At 36.9% G+C, this 15196-nt stretch overlaps 2 protein-coding genes across 5 annotated transcripts in view; both read right to left on the bottom strand.

Annotated features, from left to right (window-relative positions):
- The window catches only part of dclk1a (doublecortin-like kinase 1a), a 56568-nt gene extending 49309 nt beyond the window's left edge, over positions 1-7259 (bottom strand). For 2 of the 4 annotated variants that reach the window (XM_077242273.1, XM_077242278.1), the window contains exons 1-3: positions 6903-7025; positions 5507-5884; positions 3179-3525 (exon numbers count right to left, since the gene is read on the bottom strand). In XM_077242273.1, the coding sequence (XP_077098388.1) occupies positions 3179-3525; positions 5507-5864 (705 nt within the window). In that variant the 5' untranslated portion in view covers positions 5865-5884; positions 6903-7025. Of the gene's footprint in view, positions 1-3178; positions 3526-5506; positions 5939-6902 lie in introns of those variants that run through there. The other 2 variants (XM_077242275.1, XM_077242274.1) reach the window with 2 other exon arrangements.
- Positions 7260-7947: 688 nt separating this feature from the next.
- On the bottom strand, positions 7948-14857 carry ccdc169 (coiled-coil domain containing 169). Its single transcript, XM_077241987.1, is given in 8 exon segments — positions 7948-8163; positions 9737-9813; positions 9949-9985; positions 10246-10288; positions 10291-10360; positions 13375-13415; positions 13849-13959; positions 14682-14857. Coding segments are annotated over 8 exon segments (552 nt in total). The 5' UTR covers positions 14761-14857; the 3' UTR covers positions 7948-8069.
- Positions 14858-15196: the final 339 nt, after the last annotated feature.

Here is a 15196-nt window from a genome sequence, read left to right as displayed (position 1 = left end):
AATAGTTTTTAAATGGCTTGCCACTGACAATTTTCATCCTATAAATTCCAACTGCAGTGCTTTTAGTGAGGTCTCTCTTAGATGATAACACACACAGAATTCAAGCACACACATCTATAAGCACACACATTTATGCAGAGCCATAGTATGTTTTGCTCTATTCTGGTACAACATCACTACATTTTACACCATAGAACGTGTCACAACCCATACTTCACTTCCTATAGTAAAACTCCAGAGAAAAGTCTCACCATATGTAGGAAGATGGAATAAGACCTTGATCTACTGTATCTGGCCTCATTATACAGGTTATCAGAAAGGTGCCATGAGACTCACGCAAAGACCCAAAAACCCAGATCTCTCGTGATCATGAGCTTTTTCCATTCATTCACATTTCATTTCCACATAGAGACATAGGCTACATGCGTCTCATATGCATTCTAGCATCTGATGTCTATTTTTACAATCGAGACAGGTGCTACAGACATCAGAGCTAGAGGCAGATGTTGCTTCTGTTATAATGAATAAATCACTGAAGACGTCAAGGCCTGTTGTCGGATATATGAATTCAGACTTGCATGAACAGAAGAAAACACACATTTGCCATTTGACACCCAAGTAGCCAACATGATCTAAAGCTTGAAGAAACACATTGACACTTTAGAAAAAATCACGTTCATCTTTAACCTTCCTCCCATGTGAGTAATCAGATTGCAATTCTTTGCATTTATAATTAGCTTTCCAATCAGCTCAAGGCATTTCTCTCTGCTTTCCCTGAAATATGCATCTCTGTTCGGAGTACATTTTACATTACACTGAACCAGGGCAGGTAATTAGCATGATTTAATTCACAAACTGAAAGCAGAAATCCATATTTTTCTTTCATAGGGCACAGGCAGGTTCATTTACATATATTAACACAGCTGAAAAATGCTAAAACTTATGGTTTATTTAATAATATCCTGCGTCAGCTCTATTACCAAACTCTCACTTAGCACATCAAATTGAATGTACATGGAGAATGTACATGAAGAAAAATCAGAAATCTTTTTGGCAAACTTTGCAAAAACAATATGAGCCTTACCGCAAAAAGGCTGCAATGATATAATAAAAAAACAGCCCAGTCCTGTTATGTAGAAGATAATGAATTACTTCATGCTTCAACAACACTGAACCTATCTAAAAATTGCTTTAGAAATTCCATTAATCACCCACACACTCAGATTTACTTTTGTAAATCATCTAACAAAGCACAGCAACAATAATGTTGACATATCTGCTTCCACACCTGGATTCTGAATTCAAACTGAACAAAAAAACAGGAAATTGTTCTTTTATTGCTTTGTTAATTGTACACCTGAACTTCTCCACCTCCTGTTTCACTTGTCATGCATTCATCTTTTTTTCTCTAACCCACATAGATCCCTCTGCTATCTCCTTTTACTTTCTCCCTTTGTCTCCCCTTCCTGGTTTCTGTTGCTTCTGTTCATAATTGTATCAGGACAAAATCGTGTGCTGTAACTGTCTGGCCAGGCTTGTTCAATAGACGGCTCCCTCAGGCCCAATCGATCCTTGTTCTAAAAATAATGCTAGCCATAATGCTCTTACTTTATCTGGATGGTGACCAGGGCTTTGATGCCTTACTGCATTACCTCTGCTATCACATTATACTGGAGGGAGAAAGTCTTTTTTTGAATCATGTTTCATTTAACAACTGAAAGGATTTCATTTTATTTTTTAAATACATATTTGCTACTTAATACAGCTGCTCTAAAAAGCCAATAAATTGTTTTATGCACGACTGCACATTCTATGAAGCATCTGCAATTCCAATCCGTCTATGGTCCAGTTTTCCAAATTCAAGGTGATTTAGAGGGTTTTTTAAATAGAAAAGATGAAGTCTGAAGATCTGAGACAGTGGCAGATCCGCCAGCACAGAGATGAATGGAGAGAGGTAACAGATCAATGTTGCAGATTCATTCGTTTTTAATGAATTTCAGCTAAATGGCGTCTCCTTATTTGCACATTTTACCTGGCTGAGCAGAGACACGTTCAGAGATCTTCACAGTGCCATTCATACACTGGAAAATCTGGGATTTCAAATTAAATTTAAACCTGGAAATAAATAGAATGTTTTAGGATTTTGAATGAAAAACATTATGATGTCAAATGTATAAGAAATGTTTAAGATTCTAAGCTAATAATTAAATGAGCAAATTTGAGACATTAGTCATGTGACTCAGATTTCCTTCAAATGAAGCACATGATGCTCAATTCTCATTCTCAAACTGAAGCTCATGTAGCTTGACTGATAAAGGGGACAAACCAAATACAAATATAAAATACATTTAAATAAATACGTTTTTTTTAAAATTCCACTTCACAAAATGTTTTCCTGATAATATAATTTGCTATTAAACAGTGCATTAACTATTTAAAAAAATGAAAATAAGTGAACATTTGAACAGCATTGTATGTCTGTGGTGGTTATTTACAGTGTGTATGATCAAATCATTTTTTCCACAGAAGTTTGTGTATATCATAGTATTTATCAGCGTAAGTTATGCACATGTGTGTGTTTGTCATTCTCCATGCGTGGGGAGGGCACAGCTGTTTCAGTGCGGCATGAAAAAGGTGGGAGGACTTTAAACGAGCGCATGAGTTATTTCTGTATGCTCTGACACACCAATTCTCTCATTTTGAGTCTGCGTGGGCAAAGACACTGATTCCCATTCATAAACTCGATCTGACATAAATCTTGCTGCAGGTTAGGCAGAGATTTCTGCTAGCATTTGAAATAATGAGACTTCATTATTCATAATTCAAGGCTTGTGGTATGAATTCATTTCAAATATTAAATAACAAGAGCCGCATTGTTTGGATATTGAGCCCCCATATTTCTGGGATATTTCCTAAGGATTTACCAGAGAAGAACAATTCATCATAACACTTTTATGTCTATGTATATTTGAGTCAACTGTTTACAATCACAGGATGAGTAACCCAGCTGTTGATTAATGAATCATTTCTAACATTTCTTTTTCACAAGCATGTAAGTTATTTAGGACTCCCAGTGTGCAATCCCAGTACACTTTCAAGTTTTCCGTGCCAGTTCAAGAGGTCAGCTTACATAAAAAAACTATTAGTTGTCTGAGGTAAAATAAATGTGCAATCCTACCTGTTTCCCCTCAAGGGTGTAGATCCTCTTGACAACACCAGAATCGAGCTTTATAGCATCTGTAATGTCTGTGAGAACTTGCTCAAAGGAGTGGGCCGTCTTCTTGTTGAGCAGGATGCGAACTGCCTTGCGCGGCTTCACCCCACTGCGGATGACAGTGACCAGTTTGGGTCTGATGAAGTCTTTGCCCTCTTTGGACTGCGGTCCTGATTTCGAGCTTGCTAGAGATGTTGGGCACTTACTGGAACCCAAAGCCCTCACATTCACAGACCAGTTAGGGTTGTGGATGTTGTTGGAGTAGTCGAGTTTTTTAAAGGCTTCGGTGGAGCCACACACATAACTCTCACCTATAAATGTCAAAAGAAAAAAGTGGTACAATGTGTTATATCTTTAATAAAAATTATGTGTGCTTGACATTCATTTTTAGGGTAACGACCTGAGGCACTGCCTGGCACTTTTCACTGTTGAACTCTAATGCCTGTTAAAATCCATTGATTTAAGCTAAAGTCATGCAGACTTAAATGCTCATCATTGAGTGGCCTGATTTTTCATCCTAGTCGTCATATCTACTGCTCTAATTTTGAAAACAGAAACCAAATGACCAAGAAATTTAAGTTTCTCATAAAACAATTTGCAATAACAGACTATTACAATAAATTCGCCATTCACGCTGAATGCTTTACTTCATTACAAAAACTAGGGCAGCAAAATAGAAAAACAATCTCGAGACGTGTCAGCAGTCTCGTGGCACTTTGTATCCAATTTATATTTTGGCAAATTGCTTGCTAATTTGTATGAACTCATACATACTTTTTTGTATGATCCCAAGATATGCTCAACAGTGCCCGCCCCTTTTTCAGCAGCACTGGTTCCAGTTTTTTCCTTCATTCATTTTTTCCAAAGGGATTTTAAAGTCCCCACGAAATCAAAATTTAAGTTTTTGTGGCTTTTAGTATGAATATGTTAGTCTTACTGTTATCTATAAGCTAGTATGCTCCAAAACAATGACAAAATTCACATGTAGAAAATATAAAAAAAAAAAACTTGCAGTCTCTTATAGGCCTTATGTAGCCATACCCCTTTTAAGCGCTGCGCTCGTTGTCTTTTGTCTTCCGGTCTGTATTTTCACAGCGATCCTGCGTATTTATAAATTAATGGCTCGTTTTAAAATCTTCCCTGTCTACTGACATTTGTTAAGACATCTGCTTTAAACATTACAATCCTCATGATAACTTTCGTTAACTTTACATTAAGTAAATCAACTTCAAAAGCTAATTACTCCTGGACAGCAATGCCATAGAAATATACAGAGCGAACGCAAAAACGTAAGTTCAAAGACAATATTCTAAAGATGGCGGCGCCCTTGTTTCTCTGGCGCATAAGGTCTATACTTCCGCCAATATGGATCAATGATTTTGATGACATCACTCTGCACTTCAGCTTCTCATCGGATTTTCTGTCCAATCAAATGCTCTCTAGAATCTAAAGTGTACCGCCCCCTACATTATAAATACCTGAAGCTAAAATTGGTCACTTGTTTACACATTTAATATTTTCTCCATGGTAAATGGCACATAGTGCACTAAATAGTGGACAGGGAACGGCTCAGACAATGTTTCCACTGGGGCAAATTAAGTCTGGTTTCACATTATTGTCACGCGAACCGCCGCAGCACCCACACAGTGCTCCGGTCCAAAGACACAATAGCACAGAGCGGATCGTATGAGCGAGTCGACGCAGAACACAAAACGTATCGAACCCATTTGAATTCTGCATAGAATGCTATATTTTAAAGCAAAATGGAGGAGATTAGGAGGAGAAACAGTTAGCGATTAGGAGGAAACTGCTGCTTTACCCAGACGCTATTGGCTACTTTAAAATCAGAATCAGAATCTTTACCCAGACGCTATTGGCTACTTTAGAATCAGAATCTTTACCCAGACGCTATTGGCTACTTTAAAAAAGGGGGAGGAACTGTTTGTTATGTCCCACCCTGTCTTCCTGTTTCAGTGGAAATTACAGCAAAACATTGAATAATGCTGCATTTCAAGGCACTTCAGTGGGCTTTTAAAATAAGTATTAGTTAAATAAATAAGCTATCTATCACAGCTATGGTGAATTACAACACTACAAACTTTGATTTAAAGAAAAAAAGTTTTTGAAACTCAGACAAAAAGACAAAGGTACAAAACTGTGGGGAAGAGGGAAACTGAGAATCCCATGAAGCACTACTCATAAATAGCCACGTAAAAATACTCACTTACAAATGTTGATAATTTATATGTAGCCTAAAAATATAAAAATGGGCTGCATTAAAGAACTTCTTACCTTCCACCAACTGTTCTATGCTGGTGATTTTTCTGGAACCATCGATTGCGTAGATGATTCGGACCCCTTGGGGCAGGTTGACGTTGTCAGAGAGGGTTCGGGTCAAGTCGGCCAGCAAAGCGTCAAAGGTTCTAATGCGGTCCGATGAGATGGCGTACACTATGCCGTTGAAGTATCTGTCACCATTGCGATAAAAGCGCACTTTCTTCGCCTTCTTCTCCGAGCTCAGAGTTTTGAGGGTGCGCGTCCGGTACAGGCTGCAGTGAGCGCTGTGAGTGGGGCTGAGCAGCCCGTTCGCCCGTCCCGCGCCTCGGCTATGGCGTTGCACTTTGTCCCGCTCGTCAAAATGTTCCTCCATGTCGTCCAGTCAAATGAGGGCTAAACCGTGAAAATAAAATGTGGAAAAAGCAAGTTACCAAACTAGTAAATTTAATCCTGGCATGCTCTTTCAACCCAGTGACATAGATGTCAATTGATGTCTCGTCTGAAAATAACCTTTTAATGACAGCTTACATGTTTCTTGGAGCTCGTTAAATCCTGCGGTTGTCATCCTGTTGTCTTTAACGGTCTTACTTTGACATGGTAAAACACTAACGTGTGATATTTGAAAGCCTGTGCAAATTGTGTAGGCTACATGAATGCATTGAGTAGTTGTTTCTTGATTTCAGGATTAATGACCATTAAGGATGTTAAAAATCCTTGATCGAGTTCAAAACACGCCATGTTATTGGAACGAGATCTTTGTAGCCTATTCATATTGCTTTCATGCATTTAAAAAATATATATTTAATTTTTACAAATAGCCTATTCTGGATTATTGACTCACTGTCAAGTGAAAAGTAGGCTACATGTAAATTAACACTTCATCCTATTTTTTGTTTAGTGTTTTTCCAAAAAGTTTTAAACACTTTTTCCAAGTATTTTTTTTTTCATTTGAAGCAAATTCATTTTTAGTTAGTAATATCAAGAGATTTTCTTCTACCTGAACATTTCATAAAAATATTACATGTGAATTAAATATTTAAAAACATACAGACACAAACAATTAGCCTATTTTAAAGAAAATAAAATATTTTTTCAAGAATACATCACATAGACAGTTTGACTACGTCGCACAAACATATAAAACTTAGGCTACTTTTAATTCTTAAAAAAAAACTTTGAAGTCATTTTTGTTTGAGTTGAATTTCTTAATATATTTTCTAATAACTCAGATCCGGAAAAAAATGAACGTCACGTCACTGAACATTTAACAATGACATAATTGATAATCCGAACTATTCAAATGAATTAGAATGACCAAAACAACATTCTATACAGGTCAAAATAATCGCGAGCTTTCGCACTATTTTTTTTTTCTCCTCCTTACAGACAATAAATAGACATTTCTACTTGCCTAAAGGTGAAGATGTAGGTAATATTCAAGCTTTCTTCTGAATGGTCACGATTCAGATGTTGAGTTGTGCTGACAGGAGTCGTGATGTGAGCCCGGCACCTCCTTTATTGTCCCGCAGAAGAGGCTGGCTGGTCGGTCGGTCGGCAGCTGCTTCTCTCTCTCTCTCTCTCTCTCTCTCTCTCTCTCTCTCTCTCTCTCTCTCTCTCTCTCTCTCTCACTCACACACTCACTCACTCTCCTCCGTGTCTTGCATTGGCCGCTTTCTCATTGAGATTCAGCCCCGCACCGCAGACCTGCCACAGCCATCCCTCCCCCCCGGCCCCCCCACACCACACACACACACACACACACACACACTCCGCCCCGTTCCTCTCCGGTGAGGCTGTCTCGAAGCTCCGTCACGATTCAGAACGAACATGTGTGGCTTGTACCCACTGCTCAAGCTCTCTTTTATCATTCAAATAATATTTACGACAGCAATTAGTGTCTTAAATGTAATGTAGGTCTATACTGAAATTACATAATTATGAGATGCATTGTCTTAACCTTGACTCTTCGTAATAGCATGAATAAGTATCATAACAAATCATAATAGAATTAACATATATGAAAAATTACACTTAATTAAAGGGATAGTTCACCCAAAAAAAATGAAAATTATGTCATCCTTTACTCACCCTCATGTTGACCTTCGTTCATCTTCGGAACACTAATTAAGATATCTATCTTTGATGAAATCAAAAATATTTCTGCAGTGTAATCACCACTTTCAATGCCCAGATAAAAAAAAAAAATATTCTCATTGGTTTCTAACGTTAAGGTTGAACCACGGTAGTCACATGGACTATTTTAACGATGTCGTTACTATTTCATCAAAAATATCTTAATTTGTGTTCCGAAGCTGAATAAAGGTTTGGAATGACATGCATGAGAGTGATTATTAGTTACATCATTTTCATTTTTGGGTGAACTAACCCTTTAAATAAACTACCTTGAGATGAAATAAGCTCACAAAACCCAAACAAGTCAAGAAACAATACAAAAATGTATTTAAAAGTATTTATATTGAACATAATTGAGTTCGGAGTGGCCCAACCAAAATAATGCTTAATTAGGAAACTTTTTCAAAACATAATCAGACAATTATTGATGGATCCATGCACTGCATTAATGTTTTAATCGAGGGAGTCGGCTTCTTGCGGGTGTTTTTTTGACAGACACCTTCATCGGATTTGAATGTTGCATCATATCCTGGCCCCTGCTGGAAATGGAAATAAAAAAACAAGCTAGGCTATAGGACATCCAACATTTTAACAATGTATTCAAAAGTACCCAATCACTGGCATCCATCCACAGACCATCCATCTGGTTCACTTTATATGCAAATTCTATTTTTATGAGACAATTAAAGGGATAGTTCACCCAAAAATGAAAATGCTGTCAGTAATTACTCACCCTCATGTTGTTCCAACCCCGTAAGACTTTTATTCATCTTTGGAACACGAATTAAGATATTTTTGATGTAATCTGAGAGCTGGATCACTCCTTCATAGGCTGCTAGGTAATTGATATTTGCCAGCCCAGAAAAGTTAGTAAAGACATCTTTAAAATAGTGCGAGTGACTACAGTGGCTTAACCTTAAGTTTATCAAGCGACGAGAGCTCGTAAGCTCACTATTGGCCAGCATCACACACATGACCAGCTTCGGCCAACAGTGAGCTTACGTTCTGACGTACAACCGAGAAGCGCTGCGCTGTTACACTACGTGAACTCACTCAGAGGCCCACACAGAAGAAAATTAATAGTTGAATAAAGTCATAATTTTGGGGGGGTTTTGTGCACAAAAAGTATTCTCGTCGCTTGATAAACTTAAGGTTAAGCCACTGTAGTCACTCGTACTATTTTAAAGATGTCTTTACTAACTTTTCTGGGCTGGCAAATATCAGTTACCTAGCAGCCTATGAAGGAGTGATCCAGCTCTTAGATTTCATTAAAAATATCTTAATTTGTGTTCCAAAGATGAATAAAAGTCTTACGGGGTTGGAACAACATGAGGGTGAGTAATTACTGACAGAATTTTCATTTTTGGGTGAATTACCCCTTTAAACCAGGATGGTTCACCTAGAAATGAAATGTCTAATCATTTACCCTTTATATATTCAAACCTGTATGTAGGATTTTCTTTCTTCTGTAGAACACAAAAAAAATGTTTTGAGAAAAACCCAGTGATGGTAAGAAATTCATACAGGTTTGAATGAGGGTAAGTAATTGATGACAATTTATGTGTGAAGTCTCTCTTTACGTTAATACTCAAGTCTTACTCAGGATTTTAAGTAGGACCTACCAGTGAAATAAGTAAGTACATAATGAGATAATCACATTCTGGTTTCCTTGTAATAATTGAATGGCTAAAATCTGCATGTTTTTCCCTGTTACTTGTTACAGAAAATATAAGAAAAAATATCTGAACCAAAGTGATGTTGTGCGATGAACGTGATTTCACCAAGTACCACATGTTCCTGGATCAACATCTTTGTTGATCCTGGAACAACTTTCAAATCAACCAATCAGATTTGATGGACAAGTTTACAGTTTATGTCAAGTTTAGGCTAAGAACCAGGCTGAGGTGCTTCAACATCAGTGTTATTCACCTATCATTTCCCTCTGATTTTAGGGAAAAGTTATGGGTAGGGTTAGGTTTAGGGGTAGGGATAAGATAAGGACTAAATTTTGGGACAGGAATGTTATTCCAGGATCAACAAAATATGTTGATCCAGGAACATGTCTTACTTGACAAAATCACGGTGACCTGTGCTGTGCATTTTAACATTTACGTTTTGTCTGGACCCAGTGCTGTCCTCCGGGCTAGAACCATCTGCTGTTTTCTGCTCATATCCACTGTTGAGGACAACTGAGGACACATTATCATAGTTATCAACACGACACAGGCTACCTACACTGTAAAACACTTTGGATAAAAGCATCTGAATAATTGAAAGAACAAACTGGAAAATTGATTAAATTTAATTTGAAAGGTGTTGTTCACCTTTGCGATCTCTGTAAGATATGCCCGCCTCTTTTCGGTAAAGAATAAGAAACAAAATGGATAATAAAGGCACTTGTGTAAATAATACAAAAAATGTTCATGCATGAAGAAATAATTAGGACTCTTATGTCAGCATAATCATTAGATGATTACAGGCATAGGGGAGTTCAGCAGCCCAAATCTAAACTCATTCACTCCCTCATGATAATGTCAATTACATTACAATTAATAGCTAGAGATTGTGTACAACAATATGATATGATCCATAACTAGAGGGCGTTTTTCTGAATAGAAGATTGGTAGAAAAGCTTCACCTTTCCTTCCTGCACAATTCTCATTTGAAATCCATCAGCTGGGATTGAAGGCCACTCTTCTCAGTAGAAAGCAATTTCAGTCTCTGTCTGAGAGCATCCTGAACACAAAAATATCTCAGCACATGGACTTAAGACAAGACATAAATAACATGAACATTCTTATGATTATATAATTAGGACAACATTAAAGGTTCTTTGCTAGGGGTCATGAGTAACTCCCAACATTTTCATTTTCTGTTCTATAATTATCATCCCATCCCTGTAGCATGGCTCACTCAAATCTTTCTCACTTCTCTTCCCTCATTTACAGATTACTTCTCACTGATTAAATATTTTTCGCAGGCTGTCTCAGCAGATTTTTTTAATCTTGTCTTTGGCAGAGGATTATAGTAAGGTAGCCGGGCTGTAATGAGAAACAATTGCACCACGCAACAGTAGCCGCTGAATATGAAACATATATGAACTGAAGCATAAACTGAAGTGTCTCTTTCATGCTGCACAGAACGGGGGTGTGAGGGAGGGAGATGTGTATTTTGGGCTCTTTGGTTGTCACGGTACCAAAATGTTAGTAATCGGTAACAATACCAGTCAAATTGTACGGTTCTTGGTACCAATTTCAGTACCATAGCAAAAACTATTGTAACCATTTTGTTTTAATATTTTAACTATTTGAAAATAAAAAATATTAAATATATTAAATTAGTTCATTTTTAATGCTACTAATGATAATAAGAAAATACATTAAAACATTAGCATGTAGCCAAATATCGTTCAGTTAAGTAAACATTGCTTAAAGAAAATCTAAATAAAAGTTTGTAATAAAATGAAAAGCAAGGTTTACACATTTCAGGTAACAGAACTTGTGGCAGTTCTATTTCACTTACATTGCTGCACAGATCTATTTTGATGTACCCTATCATACTTTCTTTGAAATTATTCTCAATTTCAGATTCAGTCCCGCATTTTAATTCGGTTAATTTGGCTTTCACTGAATTACGGTTGTCACGGTCACTCCTGAAACTTTGCAGTGTGTACATAGAAGTATAAAAATAAAGGTTTTATTCAAATTATGAATGTGTTATACAGTAAGTGAGCAAAGATCGCTCCCTTTACAATCAATAAAGCCGATATCACTTCAGCTGAGCTGAAACTCACAGAAAACCTGTGTTATAATAATAATAAAAAAATCTGTACTGCGCAATTAATATCTTATTTACATCGTCTTTATACTTAGCTGGTTATAACGGAAAGATTTGTAAGCGTGCAGAACTTTGAGGATTCTGTCTAACTTAAAGGGATAGTTCACCCAAAAATGAAATTTCTGTCATTAATTACTCACCATCATGTCGTTCTAAATCCGTCAGACATTCGTTCATCTTTGGAACACAAATTAAGATATTTTTGATGAAATCCGAGAGGTTTCTGAACCGGCAATAGGGAGCAACGTCATTGCAAATTTCAAGGCCCAGAAAGGTAGTAAAGACAATGTTAAAATAGTCCATGTGACTACAGTGGCTCAACCTTAATGTTATGAAGGGAGGAGAATACTTTTTGTGGGCAACAAACAAACAAAAATAATTACTTTATTCAACAATTTCTTCTCTTCTGTGTCAGTCTCATACGCTGATCACGTAGGAAACACAGTGTAGCACTTCTGGGTTCTTGCTCCCAATTGCTGGTTCAGAAACTTCTCATATTTCATCAAAAATATCTTAATTTGTGTTCCAAAGATGAACGAAGGTCTTACGGGTTTGGAACAACATGAGGGTGAGTAAATACTGACAAATTTCATTTTTGGGTGAACTAACCCCTAAAAAGCCTGTGATTGGCTATTGCGATCACAACAAACATGTCAGTGATTGGCTACAATGCTCAACGCTGCAAAACAAGTTGTTAATAGAAACCTTTGACACTTTTCACATGGTATTATTTAAAAGCATGGGACCGCATTGCTGGTATCCGGATTGACCCGATGCTTGGTACGACAGGCTGGTATCATTATGTTTAAAAAATTTCAGTATCAACTTGGTACCGAAGTACCGGTACTTTTAACACCCTACTGACATTTACAATTTTATTATTAATAAAATAAGTTATTTAAAGGTGCAGTGTGTGATATTTAGCGGCATCTAGTGGTGAGGTTTCGAATTGCAGCCAACAGAAGTTACGGTGGCCGACAGGAAAATATGTCATCGTCTGAGACAGCAGAGAGTAGCAGTTCAGCAATGAGGTTCCTTTACAAGGATAAATTAAGAAATTATGTTTACTTAATTATTCAGTAAAACTATATGTTATTGCGAATATTATTGTTACTTGTTCATCATTGTGTCAGTGATTTATTCACTGAACTAAGCTTGCTTCCTTGCACGAAGAGCAACATTGTAACGAAACGCGTTTGTCCGTTTAGGGCCACTGTAGAAACATGTCGGCGCATTTCAATGTAAGGGAACCCGCGGTGTGTGTAGACAGAAACTGCTCATTCTAAGGTAATACAAATATAACGGTTCATTAAGTAAGGTCTTTATACACCACTGAAAACTTGTTTTTCAAGGTAGTGAGGAAACGCGCTCTGTAGCGCTGTGTTCGCTGTCGGCTACGGTAGAAACATGACGACACAATATGTCGACCTCCATAGAAGGGGGAGCCCGCGGTTATGGAGATATAAATGTCTCATTCTAAGGTAATAAAAACATAACGGTTCATTATGCAAGGTCTTTATACACCACTGAATGGATCTTATATTGCATTTCTGTCAATAGATCCTTATAAATATTACACAATGCACCTTTAAAATTAATTATGTTAATTTAATTATATATTAAAATATTTAAACAAAGATTTTATAATTAATGACAAATTCAATTTTATTTATATTTTTTTAGAAATTGTTAGCACTTTTTGTAGCTGGCATATGTACCATGGACATTTAATCAAATGAGTGAATAGAAGTCATTTGAATTTGATTTTAATTATTTTTAAACTAAATGATTTACAATCATTTAATTATATCATTTAAAATAAATTAATAAAATGGTTTTATAATAACCATATAAAATCTTTTTTTTTTTGGGAGGTATAGCAAAAAAAGTTGCTCCTGGAATACCCTACTTACCTCGGACATTTCGTCAAAAGAGCGAATAGAAGCCAGTCGATCTGAAGAGTAAGACAAAAGTTGGGCTTAACATGGTGCAGTGTGTATGCAATACGTTAATATAACAGCATTTCAGAGCTCTTAGTTGTAAATAGCTTGCCTGGGCCTGCCTCATATTTCATTCTGTATCAGCACAATAGGACCCTTGTTCATTTATTTGATCATGACTGATGTGAACTTAGAGCCAGCAGAGAAAAGCATGAAGTAGCCTATGTGAAACCATGGCGTGGATATGGACTATGACCCAGCCCATAATGTTGCGTGTCTTGTGTTATTTTTTTCAGCAGGTGCCCCCAAGTGTTTCTTTTTATTATTGCAGATTGATTGTGACACACTAAAGGAGGTCTAAAAACTTAATAAATTACAATATATATATATATGGGCACACAAAAAAGAAAGAAAAGTTTGACAAAGAAAGCGTGTGTATAAGCTTACCTGCGGGATCACGACGGAGGATCTGGAGTTTCTCTCGAACGACAGTGATTTGCTTCTCCAGCTGCTCGTTCAGCTCCAGCTGTGTCTCATATCTGGTCCTCCACTCGTTCCCTGAGCAGAATGCAAACTCGGAGATTGAGATACGGCTCAGCTTCAATCACTCAACTAATTTGGGTAATTCTTTTTGCTCTTTAGATTAGGCTACAAGTCAATTGTATTTTTTGCAAGGCCGTCACCGAAAACATGTCAAAGCATAAATAAACAGAAATTCTAGATCTAATTCTAGTTGTGAAATAATTTGAACTATTTGCAAATCATGCACACATGCACTTTTATTTGTATGCCTAATATGTCGAAAACTTAAAAGGTTTCTTGTCTAGTCACACTCAGTTAGGAATTACATGATTTACGTAAATGCATAGGCCTATTTTCAATTCAAAACGTTGATCATTTAACATTTCTATTCTATCAGGCTACTAACGTGCTACATGTTTTGCTTACCTCACTCTCTTTTAACTGACGCTAAACCCCGCCTTCTTTGATTTGATTGGCCATCTCAAACATAAAAAAAATGTTTTACATTTATTCGTATAAGCCTATTTATTTATGTTTTATTTTGCCAGCTTTGGAATTCCGTAGTTAAAGTTAGACCGCTGGGGTAGACCATATAAATGTAATTTTTAAAACGTCTTGTAATCCTAACAAGATTGCCGCATAATTTAGTAAATTACAGCAGAGCAGTGCAATAATTTTAAAATATTGAGGAAGATAATCTGGCCATTTCTAATTCACTCTCCGGAAGGACTCGATCATGTAGCAGCTAGCCTACAGACCTTCTCCATCTACACTGTGAAGTCTCTTCTCCAAATCAGCCAGTGTGCTCCTCAGGTCAGACACCGAGTACTGCAACATGTCCCTTTAAACGATTTACAAAGTTACATAAAACGATTTCATACAATTAATTGAGGGTGAAAAAACTGGATAAGTCCAATCAATTTCCAACTGAATGTTTGGATGTTTGGACTTACTTGACCTCTCTTCCTCGACATCTGTGTAAATGCGACGCTGATTGTTGCGCTGTATCCATGGCAACGAACGGCCACAACACTGTTCACGCGATCACTCCTCATAACACCTAGCAGATAGTGGCCAAAACTAGTGATGTCCGACCAAGGAAAATTAATTCCTTCCATCTTAATTCAAACTTTTTTTCATTTACTATTTATTTCATATTTTGTATTTCTTGCGAAGTTGTGTCTGGGGTGTAACAGTAATGTACGCGTTCGGAACGTTCCACGTTCCAATTGTATCATTTGTCATGATGACGCAATGAAACATAGGCTACAAA

Source organism: Siphateles boraxobius, unplaced genomic scaffold, assembly GCF_051911475.1.
Source record: "Siphateles boraxobius isolate OS27281-9 unplaced genomic scaffold, OSU_SipBor_1 25, whole genome shotgun sequence".
Taxonomy (NCBI): Eukaryota; Metazoa; Chordata; class Actinopteri; order Cypriniformes; family Leuciscidae; genus Siphateles; species Siphateles boraxobius.
The sequence above is the reverse complement of the archived record's forward strand: the minus strand, read 5'-3'. Positions and strand labels throughout refer to the sequence as shown.